Raw genomic sequence first — 23,358 nt, 5'->3', positions numbered from 1 at the left:
GTTGAGGGTGATTAACTACAGCTCTACATAAAATTTAGTCCCACCACTGTCCAGGAAAATGAAGGAAACCCTGGTGGACTGTCTTACAAATACAAGAATATTACGGCTGCATGATCAGAAGTCTTTCCTAGATCTATCCATACATTCATTCTTTGTTACTCTCACAGTGAAGTTTTTGAGGACCTCCTGATCAATCAGCCATCTATTACTTCTGCTCCCTTCCAGCCCAGCTGGAGAACTGTCCAGCAAAGGAAGGATCATTTTGATGGGCTGTAGAAGTAAGTGGTATACAATGGATACAAGTGCCAGGAAGCTACTCACGACTACCAGTTCTCCCCTCTTCTTTCTACTTCTGCTTCATCAGACAAGTAGAGAAGACTTCAAATCACCAAGCTAAACATGAAGACCTTTCAAGAACATCTCTGTGGCAGTAACCCATCTAGTCCATGTCAAAGAAACTTCGCTATTAGCTTTCAGAGAGAAGTAGTAAACCTAGTAATTGTTAAACATCATGTTTCTCTCTGTCATGTAGTCTTTCCTTTGAGTAATACTGAGTGCTGTAAATTAAAGCTTTTTCTTCCTCTTGCAAATGGTACTTTTGCAAATCCAGTGAATGAGACAGAGTGCCAGTTCAGACTGTGACTCACCCCCAGTTCCATTCACAGGATCAGATAACAGAGCCAGCATAGCTGTGGGGTGCGTAGACACATATCATGCTTTGGAGGTTGGAGCACTGCTCACATTGTGAACATCTGACTTAGTTGGGCTGTTGTAAATATGTAGGGGGTGGCATATGTGAACTGTGGACACAGCACACCTTTGAGAGATGAAACCACACTAATAGAGATGCAGAAAGACAAGCTGTGGCATCAGCTAAAGCAACAGGTTGTCATTCTGCAAAGCCATGATGTAACAGAAGAACAAACTCATGGCCACAGTTAAACCATTTTCCCCTCACCACTCTGTGCTGCTGCCCCTTTTCCTTACTGTGCTCAGCTTTCCATGCCTTCATTTGCCTGAATCTTCTCCTCACTATGACCACAGCGACTGAAGCTGGTAGCCGAGAAATAACTGCTCCAACAATACATTTCTCAGCGAGCAGCACTGTGACTTTCCTGGATAGATGCCTGTCGTATCATGTCTCACATTGTCACCTCTGCACACACAGCAGCAATACTGGCTTGCTTGCACAGCACTCAGCCAGCTGAGGAGCAGGATATGAAATCAAGCTTCCTTCTACCCATCTTGCAGTCTTCCCAGGTGAAGTCCAAGGAAGCTGTGATAAATATGGCTCTTACAACCTCAGATTCAATCACAGTTATTGACTAGGTTGTTATGGAGTATAGAGCACAGATCACAGGCGACTGTCACCAGAGACAAGCTTGGAACTGACCTGCATCTGGGCAGGCACCAGTTCCATCTTTTTTTTCCCCAATAAATCTATTTTATGCAATTAAATAATGAAATTGTGCACAAATATAAAAATGAATATATTTTAAAAAATAAAGCTGGTGCCAGACATTGAAAATGCTCTCCATCACTTATGGGGAAACAACAACTACCTTTCCTCAATGAGGCATTTTGAGCCTAGCAAGTTAAACAGCAAGTATTTAATCATGAAAAATAGCTGCTTCTGTGTGCAGAAGTGCTGAGCCGGGAGTGCTCTAAGAGACTGGGTCTGTGTTTTGATCACCATCTTTGGTAGCTGAGATAGACTCTGGAAGATTTTATAGGATGCCCTCTAGATTAAAAAGAACAATGAGAAATTCAGATCACTTAGTCTCCAGGACTTCAACATCCTCATTCACTGCTCAGTCAAAAGAGTGATATCTATGTCAGAAATCTGTAGCATGATTCGAACATTGCAGCACCTATCTATCTCCATTGGCCAGTAGCCTGGGATAACAGGTTTTCTGAATTAGTCACTGGTCTCTTACTTAATGACCTGAAAATTATTGGAAAGATGTCAGGAATATTTTTACCTGAGAAAGGATCTAAGACTGAATCAGTGCTGCTTGATATGCCCCTCTCTTTTTTTTTTTCTGTTTCATTTTGGCTGTACAGACAGTCACCCAACCTGTAATTCCATTTCAAACACCAGGTAGGTGGGCATTGAATCCTGCAGGGTGTTGTGGTCCAGCCCCTCGCCTGCTCACAAGTCAGGAAAGCCTAGAAGTGGCATGATGCGATATCCAAACACAAGGATTCGCACCCAGCTTACTAACCACTGCCAGAGGAATTTTCAATCAGACGATCTGTTTCTAATGGTTATAGGATTACAAGCACTGCTTTCCATGGATGAGCATACAACTACACCGAAAGCCCGAACTATCTCAAGGCAGTAGGATGACAATTAACCAAATATTTTACAAACAGATGGTTTGTATTGTTGTGACATAAATCTACCATAACCTAATGTAAAACAGCAACAGTTCGTCCATGATTAAGAGATATTCTTAGTTTGCACTCTCTTTTCCTTTACAAACTTCTTAACAATGAACAGAACGAGTGATGTTTGGAGGAGAAGGTTGAGTGGAAGTAAATTTCACTATTTAGATGGGCTAATCACAGAAAGACAACTTCTAGGTGAGTCTGGCTTAGTATTAATTTGAACACAAGAAATAATTTTGTCCGTGCTGTCATTGTGGAGGTCCTTTTGCTATTAATGGACTGAAAAAAATGAAATATCCATAAATCAGATGGTACCTATGACTCATCAGACGAATCACAGAACAGACTATTGGAGGTAAAACTTCAGGTGAAGTATTTGCCACTCATATTAATTATGAGAAACTGTTGCCTGAAAGCCAGTCTTAATGCATTGCCCTCACGACTCATCACTGCTGCCTCTGAATCACTCAGATAAGTCTCAGAAGCAAAAGAGAGAGAGGTGTTAAAAGAGGAACAAACAAGACTTTCCTGATTTTCTCTGCATGTATTTGCTAAACCAAAGTGGGCGGAGGATCTCACGTGAAGCTCAAGGATGTAAAATGGAAATTTACAGGCAGAATTTGCCACCAACTAAACATCAGCCTGAGTGGCTTCACACCCGGCTGCCATAAGGGATCCCTGCTCACTGAGCCAATAACAGAGCAACAAAGGAAGAATCTTTGGATGGTTAACTGAAACTCTTGCATCTAGCCTTTGCCCTGTATTTCAGCTACAGGTTGAACACAGTATTTTTCCAAGTGAAATTTAAGAGATGTTTAGGAGGGAGCTTCAAGCAAAATTTAATTTGAACTTGTATACCAGCTGATTCATGGATCTTCTACAAAAGGCTCAGCTTCACAGAGAGCAGAAGACTAATTTTTCATACAGTCAAAATTTGCAGATTTTTTATCAGGATATAAATAAACCCATCCAGTTTTCTACCTAAGGAAAGATATAGCACAAGTATATCCAGACATAGATGGTAAATATCAAGTTGACTTTTGCTCTCTGCGTTCCCAGATTGTTCATGAGTACTAAACACAGTTGTTGCAGGGTGAAGAGAGCCTTCAGAGCAGCAGGTGGTTTCCTGGGAGAGTGCTGCCTGAGATGCACCTGCTGCTGTCACAAACAAACATCTTGCCCTGCTCTGGAGGCAAGCTGTGGGAAGGCTGTGTTGGGTGGGCCAGAGACAAGAGAGAACCTTGCTTAGCATCTTTCCTGCAAGATCCAGCCTTGCAAGACTGCCTTCTCTTGAGAAAGCAATATTCTCTCTTGAGATAGTTAGCTTGAAGGGGGGACTTATCTTCTTTAGCTGAGCAGATCAGCAAGACCAAGTTTCCAATTTGGAGAAAAGAAAGGAAATTATTATTTGTGTACCACTACTACACTTGTGCAATCGTTCCAGAGCAGCGCTGCGCTAAAATGTTGCACTGTACCTTTGGTAGTGTGGTGGAAAAGCAGAATTACATGGGCAATGAGCACAGTGTGATCTCTCTCAGGCTTATTTTGGTTTTAAATGATCTTATTTTGTCCATGTTGCCTGCATATTTACATGACAACCAATCCTAAGTACTGACCTCTTTGACATATGACTTAAAGCTGTCTTATGGAAAAATATCTGAAGGATCACCAGTTGAAATTGAAGTATTCAGCAGCAAGGCACAGAGAACTACTTTACCTGAATACAGAGAGGACTGTCCCTATGGTAATTCTGCCAGATGGCATAAGGTTGCAAGCAAGTAATAGAAAATTTTAAAACTAATGAAACAAGATTAACATAGGCCACTCCATTAATATTTCTCCTCCCAAACAGCTCAGTTCTGATTATATTTTATATCCTCATGGAATTAAAGCACTATACTTACTGGCAGCAAAGGGAAATTAGATCAAAATACTGTTTGTGGATGATGAACTTGCATTTCCTTTCAAACTAAATATATGCACTTCAGTCCTTTGGAGCCACAGCCAGCCACTTCTCTGACCAGGAATTTGAGGAGCAGAATATAAGGTCCAGTACATCATCTTAGGTTAAATAAACAATAACTAGAAACCCAGGTGACTTTTGACTTATTACAGGACTTTCGTAAATTCTCACAAATCTATGTGGTGTTACTGCATGAAAGATGTTGCCTACAAAAATCTGATTAGGGCAAAAATGATCAGACTTTTCCTTATACATCCATTGCCTTATGCATCCATTGTATTTTAACAAGATTGAAATAATTTGAGCAGATATAAATTATTTTGGGATCTGCCTTCTTCCATTGGCAGTAGAAGTAAGTTTTATTTTATATTCTATTATATTTCGCCTGCTGTCTCCTGTGTCCATTGCCCAGAGCACATGCACTGGTGGTGGTAGTGGAGTAGGAGATGACATTTTCATGTATTGTAAAATACCTGTCACTACTGATTTTAGGGATTCCTCTATGAGAAACCAAGAAATAGAGTAGTTCCATGCATGAAGATATTTTTAAGGACTACACATTCCTGGAAAGTGGTTTTACTGATTTTAATGTGCATGACTGTCTCTGGCTATGAGAGACTTGCATACAGGAATAGAAGGGCAGAACTTAGGGCCAGCTTTTCATGCCTGGTTGCTTAAAGCTGGGCATCAAGAAGGGCTTACATACCTGGGCTGTGAGCTAGGTAGGAATATTGACCATTTGCACTGTTAGACGTGACAGATGTTCAGCACTCCTGCAAACTAATCTTATTGCTAAAGAAGACTCAACAAATATTTAAAAGGCAGATTTGCAAGACCCTGAAGGGTCATATGCCCCTTCAGGTGTGCCAGTCTCACAGTTAGTTGCCACAAGCATTACAGAACATATACATAATTCTTCAATATTCCTAAATCTCCACACTTATACGCTATTGGTAGCATCCTTGAGGTATAAAGCACACAAAAACACATGCCCAAGTCTAGAAATGCCAAATGGATGAGAGAGTTTCTGAAGTCTAATGCACAAAATATATATTCTTCATCCTAGCTCACTCAGCCTGTCTTCTGAGCCCAAATACAAGAAGACAACTTAAGACTCAGTGGAAGGCTTGCCACATCTCCTTCTGTGACCCATCACACACCCCGTTTCTAAGCTCTCTAATTTTCTGGTTTGGACTCCAAGATCTGTTTCTCCCATGCACTGGAAAGGGCTGCTTGTTAGTGTCTATGTCACCCTCCACTACTATATTACTCCCCATGGTGGCAGGGCAGCTCACTAATGCTATTGCTGCACCTGTGTTTTCATCATTCACTCCTGGTTGTCATCTGCAGAGGCTCCGATTCACTTCAACTTCCCCCAAACTTTAAACAGTCTGTGCAGAGGCAGCTGGGTTAAGAGCAATGTCACCTTACACTCAGCAGGCAGATGTAAAGAGGTGCCAAGCGTGAACCAGCAGCAGCTGGTGAACTGTCTTACTGGAGATGCCTCTTGTCCTCTGTTGACCACAGAAGCAGCCTGCGGTGACTATACTTCTGACTTAGGCACTCCCTGTAGCAGGATGTGGCTCTCTAGTGTGGAGTTTCCTATTTTGTTCATGCTGAATCATCTCCTGCTGCCCCTTCTTAGACCAAGAAATCTGTACACAAGCGGGCTGCACCTCCTGTTCCTGCATCCTTGCTGATACACCCTCTTGCACTCTGAAAAAAATTCTTGATGCATTGATACCATTTCTTAGAGAGAAGCAGCCTTTAAATAAAGTAAATTTTGAGGATTAATAGATGGAAGTGGCCTCTTTTTGCTGCTGAAAAACAAGGAAATCCTTGTCAGTGCCTTCTTTAAAAATAGCCTGCAAATAAATTATATGCAGCTTTTATGATGACTGTCATGGAGATTTTTATTTTTATTATTAATTATTTTTACAGTTATTTCAAGTAAATTTGTTATTTGCCTTTCAGAGGTGTATCACACAAAAAGAAAAAAGGTCAGTGACCTGATATCTCGCATGAAAGATAAAGACACATAAACTATCTAAACAGCCACCTCACTACACATGGAGAAGAAAACATTTTTAATGCAAACAGAGTCTGAGACCAAAATGCCTTTCTCCCTCACCTCCTTTCTATTTAATGATTAAATAAATAATAAAGCTGCCACTAGAAACCACATAGAAAGAGGTCTCAAATGGTAAAAATGATAGCTTTCTGCATTTGTCTATTTTTAATTTCAAAAGGTATTTTTAAGTATGAGAGAAATAAAAAGAAAAAAGATCAAAATGCTATTCACATGCCTGACTTTCAAGGAGTGCAAACAAACTCTATGTCCTCTTGTAAACAGAGAAGAATCTTTCAAAACCTAACAGAAATAAATGAAAATTAAACTATGATTTGTAAATTTAATTGAGATTCATAGTGTCCAATGTTTTTAAAATTCAAATTACCACCAGACAGTGAATCTTTTTGCATAACTTATGCAACAAAAGCATCCATGATAGCTCCCCTCTCCTCCCCTTTTTTTTTGTGGAGGGAAATACTTTAGTCATTGTGCTGGAACTTTTGCACATTAAAGCCCAATGGGAATTTATCATTTTCCATAGGTGTGACATGTGATTTTATACAGTGCTTAGAATGCAGTGAAACTGAAAGTGAACAGGGAAGACTAAGTATTTTTTTGTGTTGAAGAACAGACAGAAATAAAATTCTTCTGCCATTAGAACAAATAACCAAAGGTAACTATATTTGTTTTGTGTCAGAGGTCTTTGGTAAATAAGATTAAATGCCCCAATGGTAGCATGGAATTCTCTGCAAATCAGCCATATCACTTTGGAAATTGAATATACTCATATGTCTTACCCAAGAGGGGTGTGAATTCAGAGCTGGAAGAACTGAGTCATAGATGGTGTGTACCAAAAAAGGAGCTACTCCAGAAGAGATGTTACGGAATAGTTAAGATTTCATTTACAATATCTGCATTTTGGGCAACTTCACTGGACAGTGAATTTCTTAGTCCTTGATCTTGTAAACATTTCAGCTCTTAGTTATTGTGACCTAAGAAAAAAAAGGCTTTGTCTACTGAAAAATAGTTTTTTATGTGCAGATATTTAAAAGCATACACATAGTCTTGGGTTTCTAAAGGGTTGAAGTCCCCCCAGCCTCATGGGGGTGCATTTGAGGGCAATCACTCGTACCTTACACTCACTAGGAAGCTGGAAGAAGTGGCTTTGGATGCCTTTTGGTGAAAAAAGAACCTGAACAGGACTCCCCACATGCAGAGTGTGCTATGTTAGCTAGAGTGTGCGTGGAGTGTCTATACAGTGGTTCTCCCTCAGGGGGATGGCTGAAGCCCTACTCCCTGGAGGTCCATCCCGCTGAGGGAGGACTGGTCATTTACTTGCAGCGGGAATCCTGTCAGTAGGATCATCCAGTGGACTTTTCTTCCTGACATTTACCCCTCTGATGACAACCATTACTCTCCAGATCTTCCTCTTCTGTTTGATGCACTGAACAAGCTCGGGACTCTTCATACCTCCTGTTAACGCACAGGTTCTCCATCCTGCTGGTCATCTGAATAGCAACTGAAATATAATCCTGTATATCTGAGGGAGTAAAGGTCTCTTTTCATTTTAAAACAGGCAGATGCAATGCTTAACCATGCAGGAATAAGCTGAAGGGTGGCGTTTTGAAGGTGTGAGGAAGAAATGTTTTAGGCAGCTTGTATTGTAAATTAGCGTGATGGTTTTGGATGGGAAGAAAGGGGAAAAAAATCCTTTAAAACCATGTAGAAACATCACCAGAGACACTATTTGAACAGTTAGTTAATGGTAAAATGAAATATTTCCTACCCATGAAAGTACAAATCATGTATTGAATCAGTTTCCAAAGTTGATGTAGTATAATAAGAAATGCCAAAAGTGATAAGCAGAATGCTAATTCCTGTGAGAAAATAAGAAGAGTGCTTCACTAATGTTGTCATGATACAAACTAGTCATTATCGCTATGTTCAATGAAAAAGTTCTGTTTCCACAGCACTTTTAAATATCCTTTAATTGGAGGAAGGGAGTAAAAACAGTGTTGTGAGGAATGTCAGCCAGGGTTTAAAAAATATAAACAAATATGGCATTTAATAGTGGGTTGTGTAAAAATCACATGCAGGAAAAAAACTAAGTTAAAGTTTGCATACTTAAAAATTATCACTGCCACATGACAGAGGCCATTTTGTTTGTGACACAGACACATTTCAGCTCAGATCCACAAAATTGACCACAGCATTTTCTCACGGCATCACCCTTCCTAGCTTGATCAACTCTGCTTTTTCTGCCCTTCAGCACACTCTGCACCTTTCTGCTTCACACACTTTCCTATCCCTTCCTCTGTTTCCAGCCCAGGGGCAACACCATTCTCAGCTGTACCCTGTGCTCCTTCCTCCACCTGTCCCCAGAACCATGTGCTACTCTTCTCAATATCCTTCTTCCAAAATGTCAGTGTCACTCATGATCTGGGAAAAATATCAAAACCCAATACCTCCAAATTCACATGTCAATTGGAACTGATATCTTTCCCACATGCCTATTTTTATTCCTGGTACCCAGTGATGAGGAGAGGTGGGTACCAGAATGCTGCTTCAATGTGACCGAAAACCACTGCCACTGTTTTTTCCAGTCAGTTTGCCACACCAGACCTTCGGTTTTGCTCCTTTACTTGCTGCTAGTAAACTAAGACCCAGGGAAGCAGACCACAATCAGGCAAGACCCCAAGGAATTTACCCAGTAAGGATTTTACCTGTCTATGGTGAGGTTGGGCTGCCCAGCTGTTAGTGAAGCTGATGGAAAGGAACAGCAGCAATTAATTTCTCTGTGAATTTACCTGTTTTTGTCAGCCTATTTGGAATATCATAGAATCACCAGGTTGGAAAAGACCCACCGAATCATCGAGTCCAACTGTTCCTATCAATCACTAAACCATGCCCCTCAGCGCCTCGTCCACCCGTCCCTTAAACACCTCCAGGGAAGGTGACTCAACTCAATATTCTTAAGAAAACAAGATCAGAGTAGATTTGGTAATTTTAAAATACTCTTTTTATATTTTTTCTATTCCACTCAAATATTCTTGAATCAAGCCCTGACTTGAAAAATAGCTAGTGAAATCTGGGGGCCAAATGTTGCTTTTGTTAAGACTCAAGTTGGCAAGGATCCTTCCACCAAATTCAAGTGTCGCTGACTAAAACTGCCTACTAAAAGATAGGTACCCCTATTATCATATCTGTATAAACTCCTCCCCTTCTGAGTTTTTGCTCACCACATGATGATTTATCATGGTAGGGCTGCTTATGTCTGCCAGATGGCTGACTCCAGCTTTAAAGTGAACAGCATGAATTACTTGTTACTCACTTGCGCTTTTCCACACACACACTCATAATCACTTGTCATTGCAGACATACAGGTAACTGGTTTTTAAAAACATACAGCTTAAGCTTGTAAAGCTTAAGGATGGTCTAATTTAAAGAGTGTTGCTCATGGGTGGGTAGCCAGGCACTAGAGCAGGAGCAGGTGTAGTATGCAAGTCCTTCATGCACAACTCCCTCAGCTCTGTTTCTTGTATCTTTGACCAATTTGGAGTTTGTATACATATGTATAAGCAGGAATATTAAAATTCAGGTTATCTCAACTCTAACTTTGTATTTTAAAGGAAACTCTCTGCTGTACCTAAGTCTTTGTTATCCCATCATGACGCAGGTAGTCTAACACAAAACTGGAATATAGCATCTTCATACTCTCCGTTAATCAAGCCCCAGTAATCCTCGAAGAAAACCGTCTTTTACAGATTTGAACCCAGGAAATCACACTGCTTACTGGAGGCAATCAAACCCTCAAGAGGGCTGCAGTCAGTTGCATAGCTTCATGTTCACATGGGAAAGCTTTACACTCCAGGCATAGCTGCAGAGCTGCAGAAGGCAAAGCCAAACTGTAGCGGATCTACCAGCAGTGGTAGGATGGCACATACTGTACACAGGCTTTCAACAGGTGATGAGAATAATCCCATGCACAGGGTTTGTCTGCTACTAACACATGCAAGTATCTGATTGCACAGAGGCATAGCCAGTCTTTCTAACAGCTCCTGAGCATGTGCATGAGCAACTCGGATAACAGCTCTCACAAGTGAGGTGCACTGGCAGTTAAGCACAAGCAGCTGTCAGCATGCTACTCCGAAGCTGAAAAGTCAGCCTGTCACATATTGAAACTATCTGTAATTATTCGTATTCTTTAGCATGCAGAGAGAAATTAAGTCACATTTTCCTTAACAACTGCCTTTCCCGCCTTGCTGCACATCACAGCCCTCTGGAGTGACTTTGGTAACACTGACCTTGGATGTCGCTTCAGTGGCATTACTTTCCTTACCACTCCCCGGTGCACTCTCCTCGATTGCTGCTGCTGCTGCTGGCGTTTCTGCTTTCTTTGCACTTGTTTCCAGAGAAACAGGAGGCCCTACTTTCCCCAACCCACTCACGGGGGTTGCGCTTGGACTGCTTGATTGCCGTGACTGAGCCTTATACCAGCTAGGGTAAAACAAGGGATCGATGGTTTCTGCTGTGGCCGGCACTTGTGTGTCAGACTCTGGGGTTTGTTGAGAACCACTTGGTGTCACAACCTCATCCTTAATCAGGACAGATAAAGAGAAGAACAAGCAGAGTGCACCATGTTACCTTCCTGCTGTAGCCATGTTGCTCTGCATGACATGTTTGTTGTATCTCATTGCAAGGAACAGGTTTGTCCTAATATACTGCACAAAAGAATTGCAATGAAAATGTGAAGCAAAAGCAACTATTATTTGAATAACACAGATATGGGAAAGAAAGTAAGCTACCCTAAGAAATGGGATGGAAGAGTAGAATTAGTGGGGAGGGGGATGCTGACTGAGAAAGGAGTGAGCAAGAGGCTCTTTAATTCAGATAAACACTTCATTCAATCCTAAGTATGTAAGAAATTCTGCATAAGAGCATCATGAACCAGTGTCAGCCATGAATGATAGTTGTAGGTACATTTGAATGGTTTGTTGGGTTTTGGGTTAAAAATAACGTGGTCATCTGTGAATCTTTTGATATGAGCAGTCAGAATAAGGGGGATACAAAGACACCAGAGAGAAACATTTGCTCACCAGCCTTGCTATCAATGCTATAAGCCAAGCACAGTTGTTCTGCCAGGAAGGGGAGCAGCCAGCTGAGCTGCACCTCTCTGCCTGCGTCAGGCTTTTGGGTCACACCCACAAGGTACCTGCTGTCACCACAGCATTTCTGCTTTGCCTTTCTTACACAAGAAGGCAAAAGCTGAAATACAGGTACCCCACACACTGCAACACCCATATGCCCTGTCTGACTCCACGTCTGACCATCTCTGATGGCATTTTACAATTGCTAAACCAGCATGCTGTGCTTTTCCCATTTTACCCTTAGAAATGAGTGACTTCATGTTAGTGGGCAGGATTGCTTGTTTGCATAAAAAGCTACATCAGTTAGGCAACACAAGTTTAGTTAAGTCAGTGCAAATCCTCAAAAGACAAACTTCAGTTAAACGAATAAATCTGATTTAAGAGCATCTTCACACAACTGGTGCAAACTCATAGATGTTTTTAAATCAAAGCAAGGATGGATCTATAGTATTTACTTTTCCTTGGTTTATATGAGGAGCTTGCTGCAATTAAAGATTCTTTATGTGCTGTCTTGTTTTCATGCTGACCTCCTCAAATATCTTCACAGCAGCCTTTACCCGCTCAGCAACTTAACTGGGTAAATTGCATAAGCAGAGAATTTGATAAGTTAACTGTATGTAAGGCCAGCTAAAGTAGTACATCAAGTATACTTTTTAATGTAGGTCCTTTAGAATATGCGGCAATCATGGTCTCATTCTAATTGTGTTCCGTAACAAATAGCGCTGGCCTAAATTATTCAAACCCTGAATCTGTTTGCTGCTAGGTTGTAAGAGGCAGCTTCCTCTCCTGTTAGGGCCATCATATCCCTGCACCCATCTAGATGACATCCCTTGGGTGACCAGAGCAGAAGAAGGCAAACACCAGGCACAGAAAACAGATCCAAAGCATGTTCTAAAAACTGGTGGTGGGAAGCTCACTAAATCCAGAGGGAATGCCAAATTCTCTTAGTATAAATATTTAAACAACCATTTCATTTATAATAGTTAGTCTGAGTTAAATCACAGCGAGCGGAGCATCCATGGTAATGCGCTTAACTCCCAAACTGAATCTCTTTTATTTATAGCTTATGTATCATATATATACATACTTGTATAACAGTTTAACTAGCAGTGTAATTTTTTGTCTATCAAGCAACCTATTATGCAGGCTGAGAGGAGAGGTTGCAGTTGCATGTGCACCAGGGCAATAAATAATTTTGCTCTCCAGTGCACTGGCTACCTTAGCCACCCACCTGTTGTACAGTGCCTGCAGGCCACCTAGAAGCATTTTTCTTTCCCTGTCAGGGCACACTCAGCATAGCTGGCAGGGCAGTGGAGCACCAGGGGCACTTACCTGGCCAGTTGGGGCACCAGGAAGTGGCACCAGAGTGGGTTCAGTTTGGGGGTCTCCCACTGTGCTCTGTGGTTCAGGGTCCTGCTGTGGTGGCTGCGATGTTATCTCAGTCCCTTCCTTCTCCACCTCTTCCTCCTTCTCCTCCTCTCCCGAGGACTCCGTGTGGACTTCATCCAAATCTTCGCCATCTACTGTCTCCTCCTCTTCTTCTTCTCCCTCCTCCTCTGATGAGACATGCAGAAAAGGACAAGGCTGAGCACCACATGGAGATGTCTACGGACTTGATGTAAAAAAAGCCCTTTACAACTGCATGGCGAAGCTACTGATCATCTGCTGCCTGGTAAAGGGCGCAGGCTGGAGAAAGGGCAATGGTGAAGAGCCTTCTCTCACCAGCCTGGACTGGGCACTGCCATGGAGCTGCCAGCAAGAGCTTCTCAGCAGTGAGGAGACCGAACAAACATTTGTTAAAACCTTAAGGCGTTCCTTTCCATGGGAAGGAGGACAGAAAGTCCGGCCAATGCAGTTATCTTCATGACAGAAGTGCAACACAGCCCTGCACTTCTTGGGAAGAGGGTACCTGGTCTGGCACAATCTATCAGGAAAATAGTCTCTCTTGCAATTTTATGTTTATATTTTTTAAACACCATTGAAGCCATCATAATAAATCTTCACCAGGTCAGTGCTTTGCAATACATGACTGGAGGCTTTGGATACCAACCTCCCTAAAACCAGGTTGTCAAATGTAGTCAAACCATTGCTTTTGCATTGTCTGACACATCCTGTTGTCAGCATTTCTGGCTTGGCTTGTTTCCAGAGGGAGCCCTCTAACAATGCATTTTCTTTTGCATAATCACGCTACCCATCCTCACAAATGTCAGATGTTTTTCAGAGCTTTCCTAGCACTTCAAAGAAATAAACTTAGATGGATGTGTTAACCCAAGGTCCAAATAGGCCATGCATTTTGCATAGGTTATGGTTCTGCCTGAGTATGTAGAAGAAATGTAGATTTGCAAAGTAGGTAAAGCCCTCATAATGCAGAAAAGTTTTCTTCTTCTGCTAGAAGTAGAGTGCTGAATCTCTGATTACACATCCCCTGGCTGCAGAAGACCTCATTGACTGTAGTATGAGTTTCAAATGCAGGACTGAACTCGCAGTTGCCAAAGTGCTTGCTAATGCTCTGTCCCCAAGAGACAGGTGTCACATTCCCATCACGTGATGAGAGTGCCTGCCCAGAGCACAAGGTCATGCTCTTGGCAAATGCACATGTGTGCCAGGGATGGAGCAGCTGTGGCTGATCAGAGGGAAAAACTGGCCACGAGGCTGTGACTAGGGATTGTCCCTCCCGGGAAAAATCCCTGGAGGTTCACAGCCCTGCGATATAGCACCTGTTCCTCTGCTGCTGACTGGTGCCACAGCTGCTGTCCTGCTACACGGGCCCCTGTGCCAAGCACAGCTAGTCCATGGATCCCAAACTACAGATCAGGATCTGCACAGCAGGCATGCAGGGTCCTTCACAGGGAGCAGCCCTGTTCTGTGAAGTTAGTGCTAAGTAGTGGCAAGAGTAGCATCTGCACAAGACAAAACTGGACTGGTAAGGGTAAATATAAATGCACCAGCAGAATCCAGTTAGCAAGAAAATTAGAGATATCCAGATGACTATTGCTGCCTTTTAATAGGAGAGATCTGCTTATTGGAACCATTTACGTCGATTAACTTCTTGTGCCTTACTCTGTAAGTTAGAGCATAATGAGCCTAGATTACAGGCTACTTTTGAAAATTACAACTTTGCATTACTCTACAGACATATTAAGTATGTTTAGTCATGATGTCTTGACAAATTACTTGACACAAGTTGTTAAAATGCATGGAAGAGGATGACTTTTGCTTACCTCAATAACATTCTGATTTTGGATTTCAATTATGTTTCTATAACATTTATCAATTATTATGTAAAAAGAGTTTAAAAAATATTTCATAAATATTTCAGTAAGCATTCTTTTTTTAAAAATTATTTTCTAGAGCTGACAGATCACACAATAATGGCACTTCTTAGGGAAAAAATGACTTTACAGACTGAGATAAAAGCTTAATCTTGTGGTTGCCTCACATGAGGCATCAGTAAAGATCACAGGCTTAGGAAAATGTTAAGGCCACATGAAAGGGAAGATTAATGATGCCAACAAGTTATGTGATTTTTTGACTGTGATGGATTTTGCTTTTGATTATAATTGATACAAAGTAGTCTAGTTACACTTTGGGATGGACAGGAATATATGATTCAAGTTTTCCTACTCAGTATCATCATGCAAACTACACACAGCTGATATTTAAGAAAGCAATTTAGATGAAATAAATGGCATACCTCTGTCAAAATCAATTTCTCGTATTATCTTTTCTTCTCTACTGAGATTCACTGTGAATTGATTCATAATTTCATACCCATCCTCTATTTTTTCCATCTGAAATCCTTTAGATGCTTCAGTAATTCTAAAACAGAAAGATTGGTTATTGGCATTCGAAAGTTCAGATAAATTTGTAATTTGAAATTTATTATAGCAAGCAAGAGTCTCAATGTTAAATACTTACTTTTGCAGCAATGTTTTGGCATTCTGTGAAAACAAAAAGGAAATAACTGGCTTCTTAAGTGGTTCATTTTTTTCAGTGATTTTATGCATTGAGATCTAATTCTTACACTGGCTGCTTCTGAACATGCTAATGTGGATCTGATAAATGACAACCATGAGATCTATGAATGAGATCAAATTTGAATGCTAAGCAAACCTTTTAGTTCACTGAAGCCTTTTTAATTAAAATCTAAATGTCATGGTAAATATGTACAATTTCTAAAAAAAAAATGAAATATCTTTGCTCCTTTTTTTGAGTGTTTTTGGTGAGGCACAATTGTTCCATTACCATCTTTAGTCACAGCAACTACATCTTTGACTATCCATAAGGGCATATTTCTGGAGCCACAAAATTTTATTTGTCTGGAAAGAATATTGTACTCTTCAAAGTCAATTCTTTGATGAAAATAAAGATTTGTGGGTTTTTTTAGTAGAAACATAATTACAGACTTTAACTTTGTAAGGATTTGTAAACCTGCAGGACAGAAATTCTGTACCAATGAATTCAGTGGACAGGCTGCTAATGGTTTCTTAATCAGTTCTCCTAAGTTTATAGTAAAAAAAACTTCACAGAATGTCATGTCCACATATATTATAGTGATGAGACAATAAAGACATGTTGGAAAGTGTTAAAATCTCTATTTCTTCTTTGGGGACAAGACATTCCTTCATGGGATAGTATATTTTTGGGGAAAATAGCAAATACTCATGTTCTTGGTTTGGATACTATTCACAAGAAGAACTAGTCATTTGTCTGTGCTGATGCAAGTGTTTAAAAAATGAGTTTGTATAAATGTTCACTCAATGATGACCAAACTCTGAATGTGCCTAAAATTGAGAAATGCTCAAATAGCATTTTGATAAACCTATCATTCTTTTTCTACCTCTATTTATAAACTTTATACCTGCAAAAACACAGCCATTTCTGGTTCTTCCATGAACTGGATTCCTGATTCAACCAGCTTGGACACAGCTTCCAAATGATCCGCATACTTCTTAATCAGGGAGCGGACGTGTTCCAACTTCTCCTCTTGGGTTCTAGTGATTATTTGTGTCATCTCATTTTTTCTTTCTTCCAGTACAGAATAGAGATAATCAAATTTTTCGCACAGCTGCTCTTTCTGTCGTCTGCAGCATTCCTGTGAATCATTTGGTTTATGTTAAACATGTTATGTTCTTAAAAGAGTGTCTATTTTTACAGTTACTTGGAAGCATTTTCATCAAAGAAATTCCTCTTTCTGAACAGGGCAAAGGATTCTGAATGACCCCAGAGACTTTTATAATTTTCAAAGTCCAAGCTATCGGAACAAAAAGTTTTAAAACTGTTCTCAAACTCTGAGTTTCAAGCCACCGATAGCCCCCAGATAGGTCATTGTATAACTTGTCAGTCTGCTAAAAAATTATGAGAGGTATTTATGGTGTCTATAGTGATACATCAAAGTCTGCAGAAAAAGCAAAATCCCCCACCATATTAGCAGCTGGGTTCATTTGCACAAACAGAATGGTTTTTAAAGGAGCGATCATCTCAAACCAGCTCTGGAGAACTTTCTTTTTCTACCAGAGAACCTGGAACTGTCCTGGCTGGGCTCAATTTTCACAGACGCCCTCTTAAACTCTATTTTGACAATAGGTGTCCATTATATCTCATTTACTGCGCACTGAAAGAGGCAGAGGTACCGTGAAGAAAATTATGTGTGACAAAAGCACAAAGATAAGGAGGAGGAATCAGGTTCCAACCCCACCTTCAGGCACTAATTTTCACACCATTTTTGGAGGCATTTTTATTGTCCTTCCAACCAGACAACATAGCTTATTTCACTGAGTAAGGAGCATGAGTTTGATGGCTGCTTCATTGAGTGCTCTCTAACAGGAACATGCTGCACTTGCTAAGGAGGATTTATGCGGAGGAAATAGGAGACAGGTTATCTATAATGTCTGAGGTCTACCAAATGAAGTACTTGAGTCATCTGTGTGCCCCGGGGCACACAGATGGGCATAACCTTATTGTGGTTATATGTGGTTGCGGATGGTGGTGATTATTTAAACCTCTGTCTTAGGAACTAAAGATGAATCAATTCCTCATCTTTGTCCCTTGAGGCATAATGCTGAGATCCTGGCAGCACAACATTATTAACAGTCCCACAGTACTTTTGGAAGTGATAAGACTGATTATTCATAGATAGAATCCCACTTTTTTCTTGACTTTCAGCCAGAGCTCTTTCCTACGAGTGGTGACAGTCTGCACTGTACCATTCAAAGAAGGAAGCCTTCCAAAGATGAATGGGTGGCCAAAAATCACTGTCTGTGTTGAGGAGTGGGGAGCAAATAGAGATCTTGATGCACTGACCCAAGTATTTACCTCCATTCCTTGATGAGGAAGACTAGGCTAAACAGGCACTCCTAGTTTAGAATTCCTTTTAGGAAGGTGGGATTTTTCTGCCCTTCTGGAGATCCTTGCCACTTCCTAGAAATTCCTGATTGAAGCAAGTGAGTTACAGTTTCTGGGTGTCATCCTAATGTTCAGAACTCAAATAATGTTCCTGTACTCTTTTGCTCCTCTCCTAGCTTTCTCTCAGTGCTTCCTGCACTTCTGCTTGCTCTGGTCTCCTCTTTGGTTGGATCTGCAATGACCTCCTGTGAAATGTCATTCAGATCACTTGTAAAACAACCTTAATTTCAACACAGGTGTGTGCTGTCTTTGTCATTTGACACAGGACAAGTGTTAGGGGAAGAAGAACAAAAGAGTGATTGCAGGGTGCCTTGAGAGATCCTTGCCTATCTCTAAGCTGTAGTATATAGTATTTTCTGCTAGCAGACAGTACAGAGTCACGAAACTCAGGAGTGAGAGTGCAAAACAAGTTCATAACTGCAAATACTGAAATATTTCTGTATTAAATGTTCCCATACAAAGTCTCTGCCTGATGGAATCACCCGAGTCAGATACTGAGTAATGAAAAAAGTTAACTAATACATGATTTTCCATTCTAAAAAGTTCTCAAACTTTTTATTTTTTAAAGCATGACTACAGCAAAAAGAAAGGAGACCTCGCCACTGAGCATGAGTTGCACTACTTGTTCTCAAGTATCTGTATTGACTGGCCTACACTATTAGCATTTGAAAGAAATACTGTAATCTTTCCTGCATCATATGCATCTTGTTTACTAGCCTAAACAGTACTTAATTATTTATTATTTATTTTGAGTATTTAACATTTTATATTCCCTTATTTATTTTCAGTATAATATGGGAATTTGGTTTACTTTTCAAACAGTTAAAAACTATACAAGTATTAATCATTGTTTGTGGGGGTGTTGTTTTGCTTTTGGGCTTGGATAGGAGCAATACCTAAATATAGAGCTGTAGGCTATTGCCTACTCCAGTTAAAAGGAAAATGATCGTGCATTTTCTGCTAAACCAGATATTTATTGTTCTCTGCAAAGTGTTAAGCACAGAGAATAGACAATCCTGGATTATAAGCATTACTTCCATGTGTGCACATTTCTGAGCTCCAGCTGTGGCTTTTCATCTTCAAGGACAAACTGATGTCACGTCAGACAAAGCTCTTGTATGGTAGGAAATGTGATTTTCTTGAAATGTAACATGGAGGTGCCAACGTAAGCTCTAAGATCTATTTTCTGCAATCTTTGTCTTTAAAGGTGAAAAGCCTTTTAAAACATATGAAAGTAAAATACTGCACTTTAACTGGGCTTTGAGTTTAAAGGCTAGGCTTTAAAATGAGTGGATGACTCTGAGGAAGCTAGTTTCAGAAACTGTCGTATTTATTAATGTATTTTTAGCAGAATGTTTTCTCCTTACTTCAGACTGGATGTTTGAAGTTTTCTTTCTGGTTCAGCTGGTTCAACTGAAATGGGTATAAGCTTTTGCTTTTGTATCATTCTTATTTCCGCAGTTAACCTACTTAAAAGGCTTCTTTCTGTCTGTAAAGTCCTGATAGCAGCCAATCTCATCCTTGCGATGTGAAGTCTTCCTGGCTACAAAGTTCTGACTGCCACTGACATGCTCTCTCATTTATTTGGGCTAATGGTTTTATGTTCTTTGAACCAAATGTGGACATTTTCTCTTATTCTTTGCTCTGAGGATATAGGAGCCTTCAGCAATTGCATATGTAGAGTATAGAATAATTTTTTCTTACCAATTAGAATCTATACATCTTGGGTTAATTTCTTTTTTCCTACACTTTTTCTGTTCTTCTCCAGCTCTGAGGAGTCAATATAATTCTAATTGAGCTGAGAGGGATGCAACTCCTTCAGTAGATGCTTCATCAAACTCTGATCGTAAAATCAGTTTACATGAGCTCCTTCAGCCTAGTGCTTCCTAATGCTCAGATTCGTCTGAGCTGATATTTGTTTGCTGATGCAAAACTCTTGGAGGAAATGAATGCCACTTCTGGTACTGAATGACACAGAAGTTATTCCAGCTCTGTTGGAGTAAAACCGTTACCTGAAAATGCAGACTCACAGTAAGAACTCAAGCGTTTCCCTCCCATGAGCGATGAAACAAGACTCCTTAAAGAGCAGTATATTAAGTGACTACTTCTTCACAGGAGGCAAAGCAATCAAATACAGAGCTCACTGACATACTGGGGAGCTATGCTGTGGCTACGCTGTGGCTGAGACTAAAGCTCTTTTCAGAGGACCAGTCAGGCCTTAGACTAGTACTGGTCTTTTACAGCTTTAGCACCTGATCTTAGATGTTAAATGAACTGGGAATTGATGGCAGTTTGTTAGATCTGGTTTTAACTTCAGTGATATCCTATGCAACTAAAAATGCTGAGCAAGATGTGCTGATGTAGCTTATCTTAGTCTCTGTCTTCAACCACACGGCCAATGTCAGAGGCAGGGTGCCGCGCAGAAGAGATCCTTTGTTTGAGGCAGTGTTTCTGATACTGTAAAAAGCCACAGGTAATGGTTTAGTAAAGTGATGTGGGAATGCATATGGGTAAAGAGAGGTCTGATAAAGAATGGTAACATCCAGCAATTTAAAAGATGTGATTTCACAGTGAAATAAATGCATTTAAAGCAGGGCTACTTACTTCAACTGTCTTGCAGGTCTCCTCCAGCTGTGTGACTATCCCTTGCACTCTGTCATTGGTCCCCACCAGGACTGCAATGCCATCACTCAGCTCAGACTAAAAAGGGAGAGCAAGCAGGAGGGGGTTAGACACCATCCCACTTCATGGTGGCACATCTAACAGTGGGGAGCAGGAGACAAATGAGACATAGCAGGGTACTAAATCTTCCTCCAACAGAACAAAGGAAAAATAGACCTATACCTGCCCACAAGTTACCTGCTAGTACTTTGATATCATTTCCTTCCCCAAAACTCTATGAAAACATTGACATTTAGAAACTTCTAATGGAGAAGAAGCCATGCTTTGGAAAGGATAAAGCACTTTGTTCCAGGAGGGTCTTCTAAATGCTTTTGTCTGAAGCATTATGTTTCAACAGCCTCAAAATAGTCCCTTTGGGTTTGTTGAGAGAAAAGACTTTGTCTCTTGAGTGGTTGTTATTTTAGTGTCTGAAAGCAGTGGGGCTGGGGCTGCGGTGAGAGGGGAGGGGAGAAAAGGAGAAGGTGGAGGGTGAGCCTCTGGTATGAGGGAGATGAATGGAAGAAGGAAATGGCCTGAGAGTGAGGAGGGAGATGATGGAAGTATCCTTAGCAGAGAAGAGACAGAGGGACAGATCCCTAGAGAACCTGGTGAAGGTGCTGGGGAGGGAGAGGAGACGTTGGCACACTGCCGTAATGGCAGAGGCAACCGTGTCTGTGGCCTCCACAGCTTTGTAAATAATCCTTTGAAGCACGCATCCTGCAAACCCCAGGTTTCGCCTCCAATCTTGGGCGGAACAGCCCCTTTCTGCAGGCATGTTGGGAAGAAAACCACTGCTTGCAAATCTCCATGCAAAGGGAGTGCTTAGGGGCATGGATTTGGTCCAAGAAACTTCTCCCCCTTCTCCCTCCTGTTTTCGATTGAAAAGGATGTTTGTAACTACTTCCCTAAAGCAACTTCTCATTTGTAGTTCCCACACACAAGCATCTGTGGCACAAAGTTAGAGACTGGGATTACAAACTGATTGCTCGCCTCACTGGAGGCCTCCAGAAAAAAATGAGCTGTTTATCTCAGGAGGATAACCCAGTGAGTCAGGTTTTAAATTAATACTGTATTAAAAATAAACAAATCTTTTCCTGGTGACAGCAAGGGCAGAGGATGTTAGGTACATCCTGTGCTGACAACTATTGAATATTCCTGCATTCACTTGCAGAAAGAGTTTTTTCACTTAACTTTTCTTGAAAACGGGATGCTTAAAGGCAGAAGTGCCTGATAGGTAACTATTCGATTTGTAATGGTTTGTTCTCTTTCCAGTTCATGTGTTGGAAATACCACTTGTTTTTCTGACGTAAAAGCAGTGGAAAAAAAAGAGGAACCTTGAAAGAGAGATCCTCAGCTTCACATCAAATCCCTGTTGAAAATACTTGTACACAATACTAACAAAAATGCGACACTGTAATATCTTCCCCGTGTCACTACCCATACGTTTATTTTCCTGTATAGAGTTCCTACAGATTTGTGTGAACCTTTCATTCACACATAGGAATGGCAAAGGCATTCCCAGGCACCTCTGGAAACTTGTGGGAAGCTCATGGGAATACTTTCCTGCCAATGGTCCTGTGAATTGCTGGGGGGACTATGAGGTGCGAAAAGGTATTTACCTTCTGTTGCTGGTAAACGTTTGTGAGAGGAGCAACTTGACAGTCCTTGTGGGCACCAAAGACCTTGCACAAAGAGCAGGTGGGCATTTCACAGTTCAAGCAATAGATATTAATTCTCTCATCTTCATGCTCTTCACACATTGGTTGGTCACACTTCCTTTCGGGTCTGCTATAAGAAAACAAGTTTAAAACAAACTTGGTGACTGCAAGTTTTGATGAGCTTTTTTTGGGTATCAGCATGAAAGGGGTACATTTCTATAGAGTGTCCAAAGCCAACCTGGATACACAGTATCATCTTAAACCTGCCACGCAGGATTACTAAATACTTGTAGGCAGTCGTACAGATTAATACCCTCACACAACAGGATGTGATGACAATATAGCAACATGACTCAAATGGGTATTCCAGCTGGGAGTGTGACTGAACCCTCACTCATATTTAAAAATGCAAATAACCTCACTAAGACTGATCTCAGACTACTTGTGTACTTTAATTAGCATGTTATCCAGCATCTGTCTGAAACATGAAACGTATGTGATTCCTTTAGAATTCATCATGCAAAATGTCAGGCATTTCGCCTTAATGCAACGATGCTTTTATTCAGGGTGTTGATTTAAAGTGTGAGTTGTAGGTTTCTCCAACCTAGTGATTCTGCGATTCTATGATTCTATGATTCTATGATTGGTGGACCTTCATGTCCTTGACTCTAAATCTCTGCTGCTGAGCTGTATGAGGCCCAGGTCAGGACTATTAATATCAAACAGAATTGGGTCCTTATGGCCTTTACATTAGGCCAAGAACCAAAAAAGGGCCTCACACAAATTTTAGCTGGATGACACGTGTCTAACTTGTATAGTGTTGAGCTTTTTAACAGTAGCTACTCAATTGTACCAGCCACCAAGGGCATGGCTTACACAAGAAGCTTTCAACTCCTGTGCTAAGATGGGAGCTGTCATCAGACTGTAGCTGAGTCCTGAGCTTCTCTTCTTCAGAATGATTTAGCCATATACACACAAGTCAATCTCTGCTATTTTAGGAACTAATTTGTATCTTCCTTTAAATGAGCCACTTAACTGACATTCCCAGTGTAAGTGAAATCT

General features: G+C 40.8%; 1 protein-coding gene across 7 annotated transcripts in view; it reads right to left on the bottom strand.

Annotated features, from left to right (window-relative positions):
• The window catches only part of TRIM55 (tripartite motif containing 55), a 38,432-nt gene that overhangs the window by 8,760 nt on the left and 6,314 nt on the right, over positions 1-23,358 (bottom strand). The window contains exons 3-10 of one of the 7 annotated variants that reach the window (XM_069854166.1): positions 22,258-22,423; positions 20,582-20,677; positions 16,434-16,667; positions 15,491-15,513; positions 15,267-15,391; positions 12,905-13,128; positions 10,730-11,020; positions 8,212-8,302 (exon numbers count right to left, since the gene is read on the bottom strand). In XM_069854166.1, the coding sequence (XP_069710267.1) occupies positions 8,212-8,302; positions 10,730-11,020; positions 12,905-13,128; positions 15,267-15,391; positions 15,491-15,513; positions 16,434-16,667; positions 20,582-20,677; positions 22,258-22,423 (1,250 nt within the window). Of the gene's footprint in view, positions 1-8,211; positions 8,303-10,080; positions 11,021-12,904; positions 13,129-15,266; positions 15,392-15,490; positions 15,514-16,433; positions 16,668-20,581; positions 20,678-22,257; positions 22,427-23,358 lie in introns of those variants that run through there. The other 6 variants (XM_069854165.1, XM_069854164.1, XM_069854163.1 and 3 more) reach the window with 6 other exon arrangements.

This window comes from Phaenicophaeus curvirostris, chromosome 3 (assembly GCF_032191515.1).
Source record: "Phaenicophaeus curvirostris isolate KB17595 chromosome 3, BPBGC_Pcur_1.0, whole genome shotgun sequence".
Classification (NCBI taxonomy): Eukaryota; Metazoa; Chordata; class Aves; order Cuculiformes; family Cuculidae; genus Phaenicophaeus; species Phaenicophaeus curvirostris.
The sequence above is the reverse complement of the archived record's forward strand: the minus strand, read 5'-3'. Positions and strand labels throughout refer to the sequence as shown.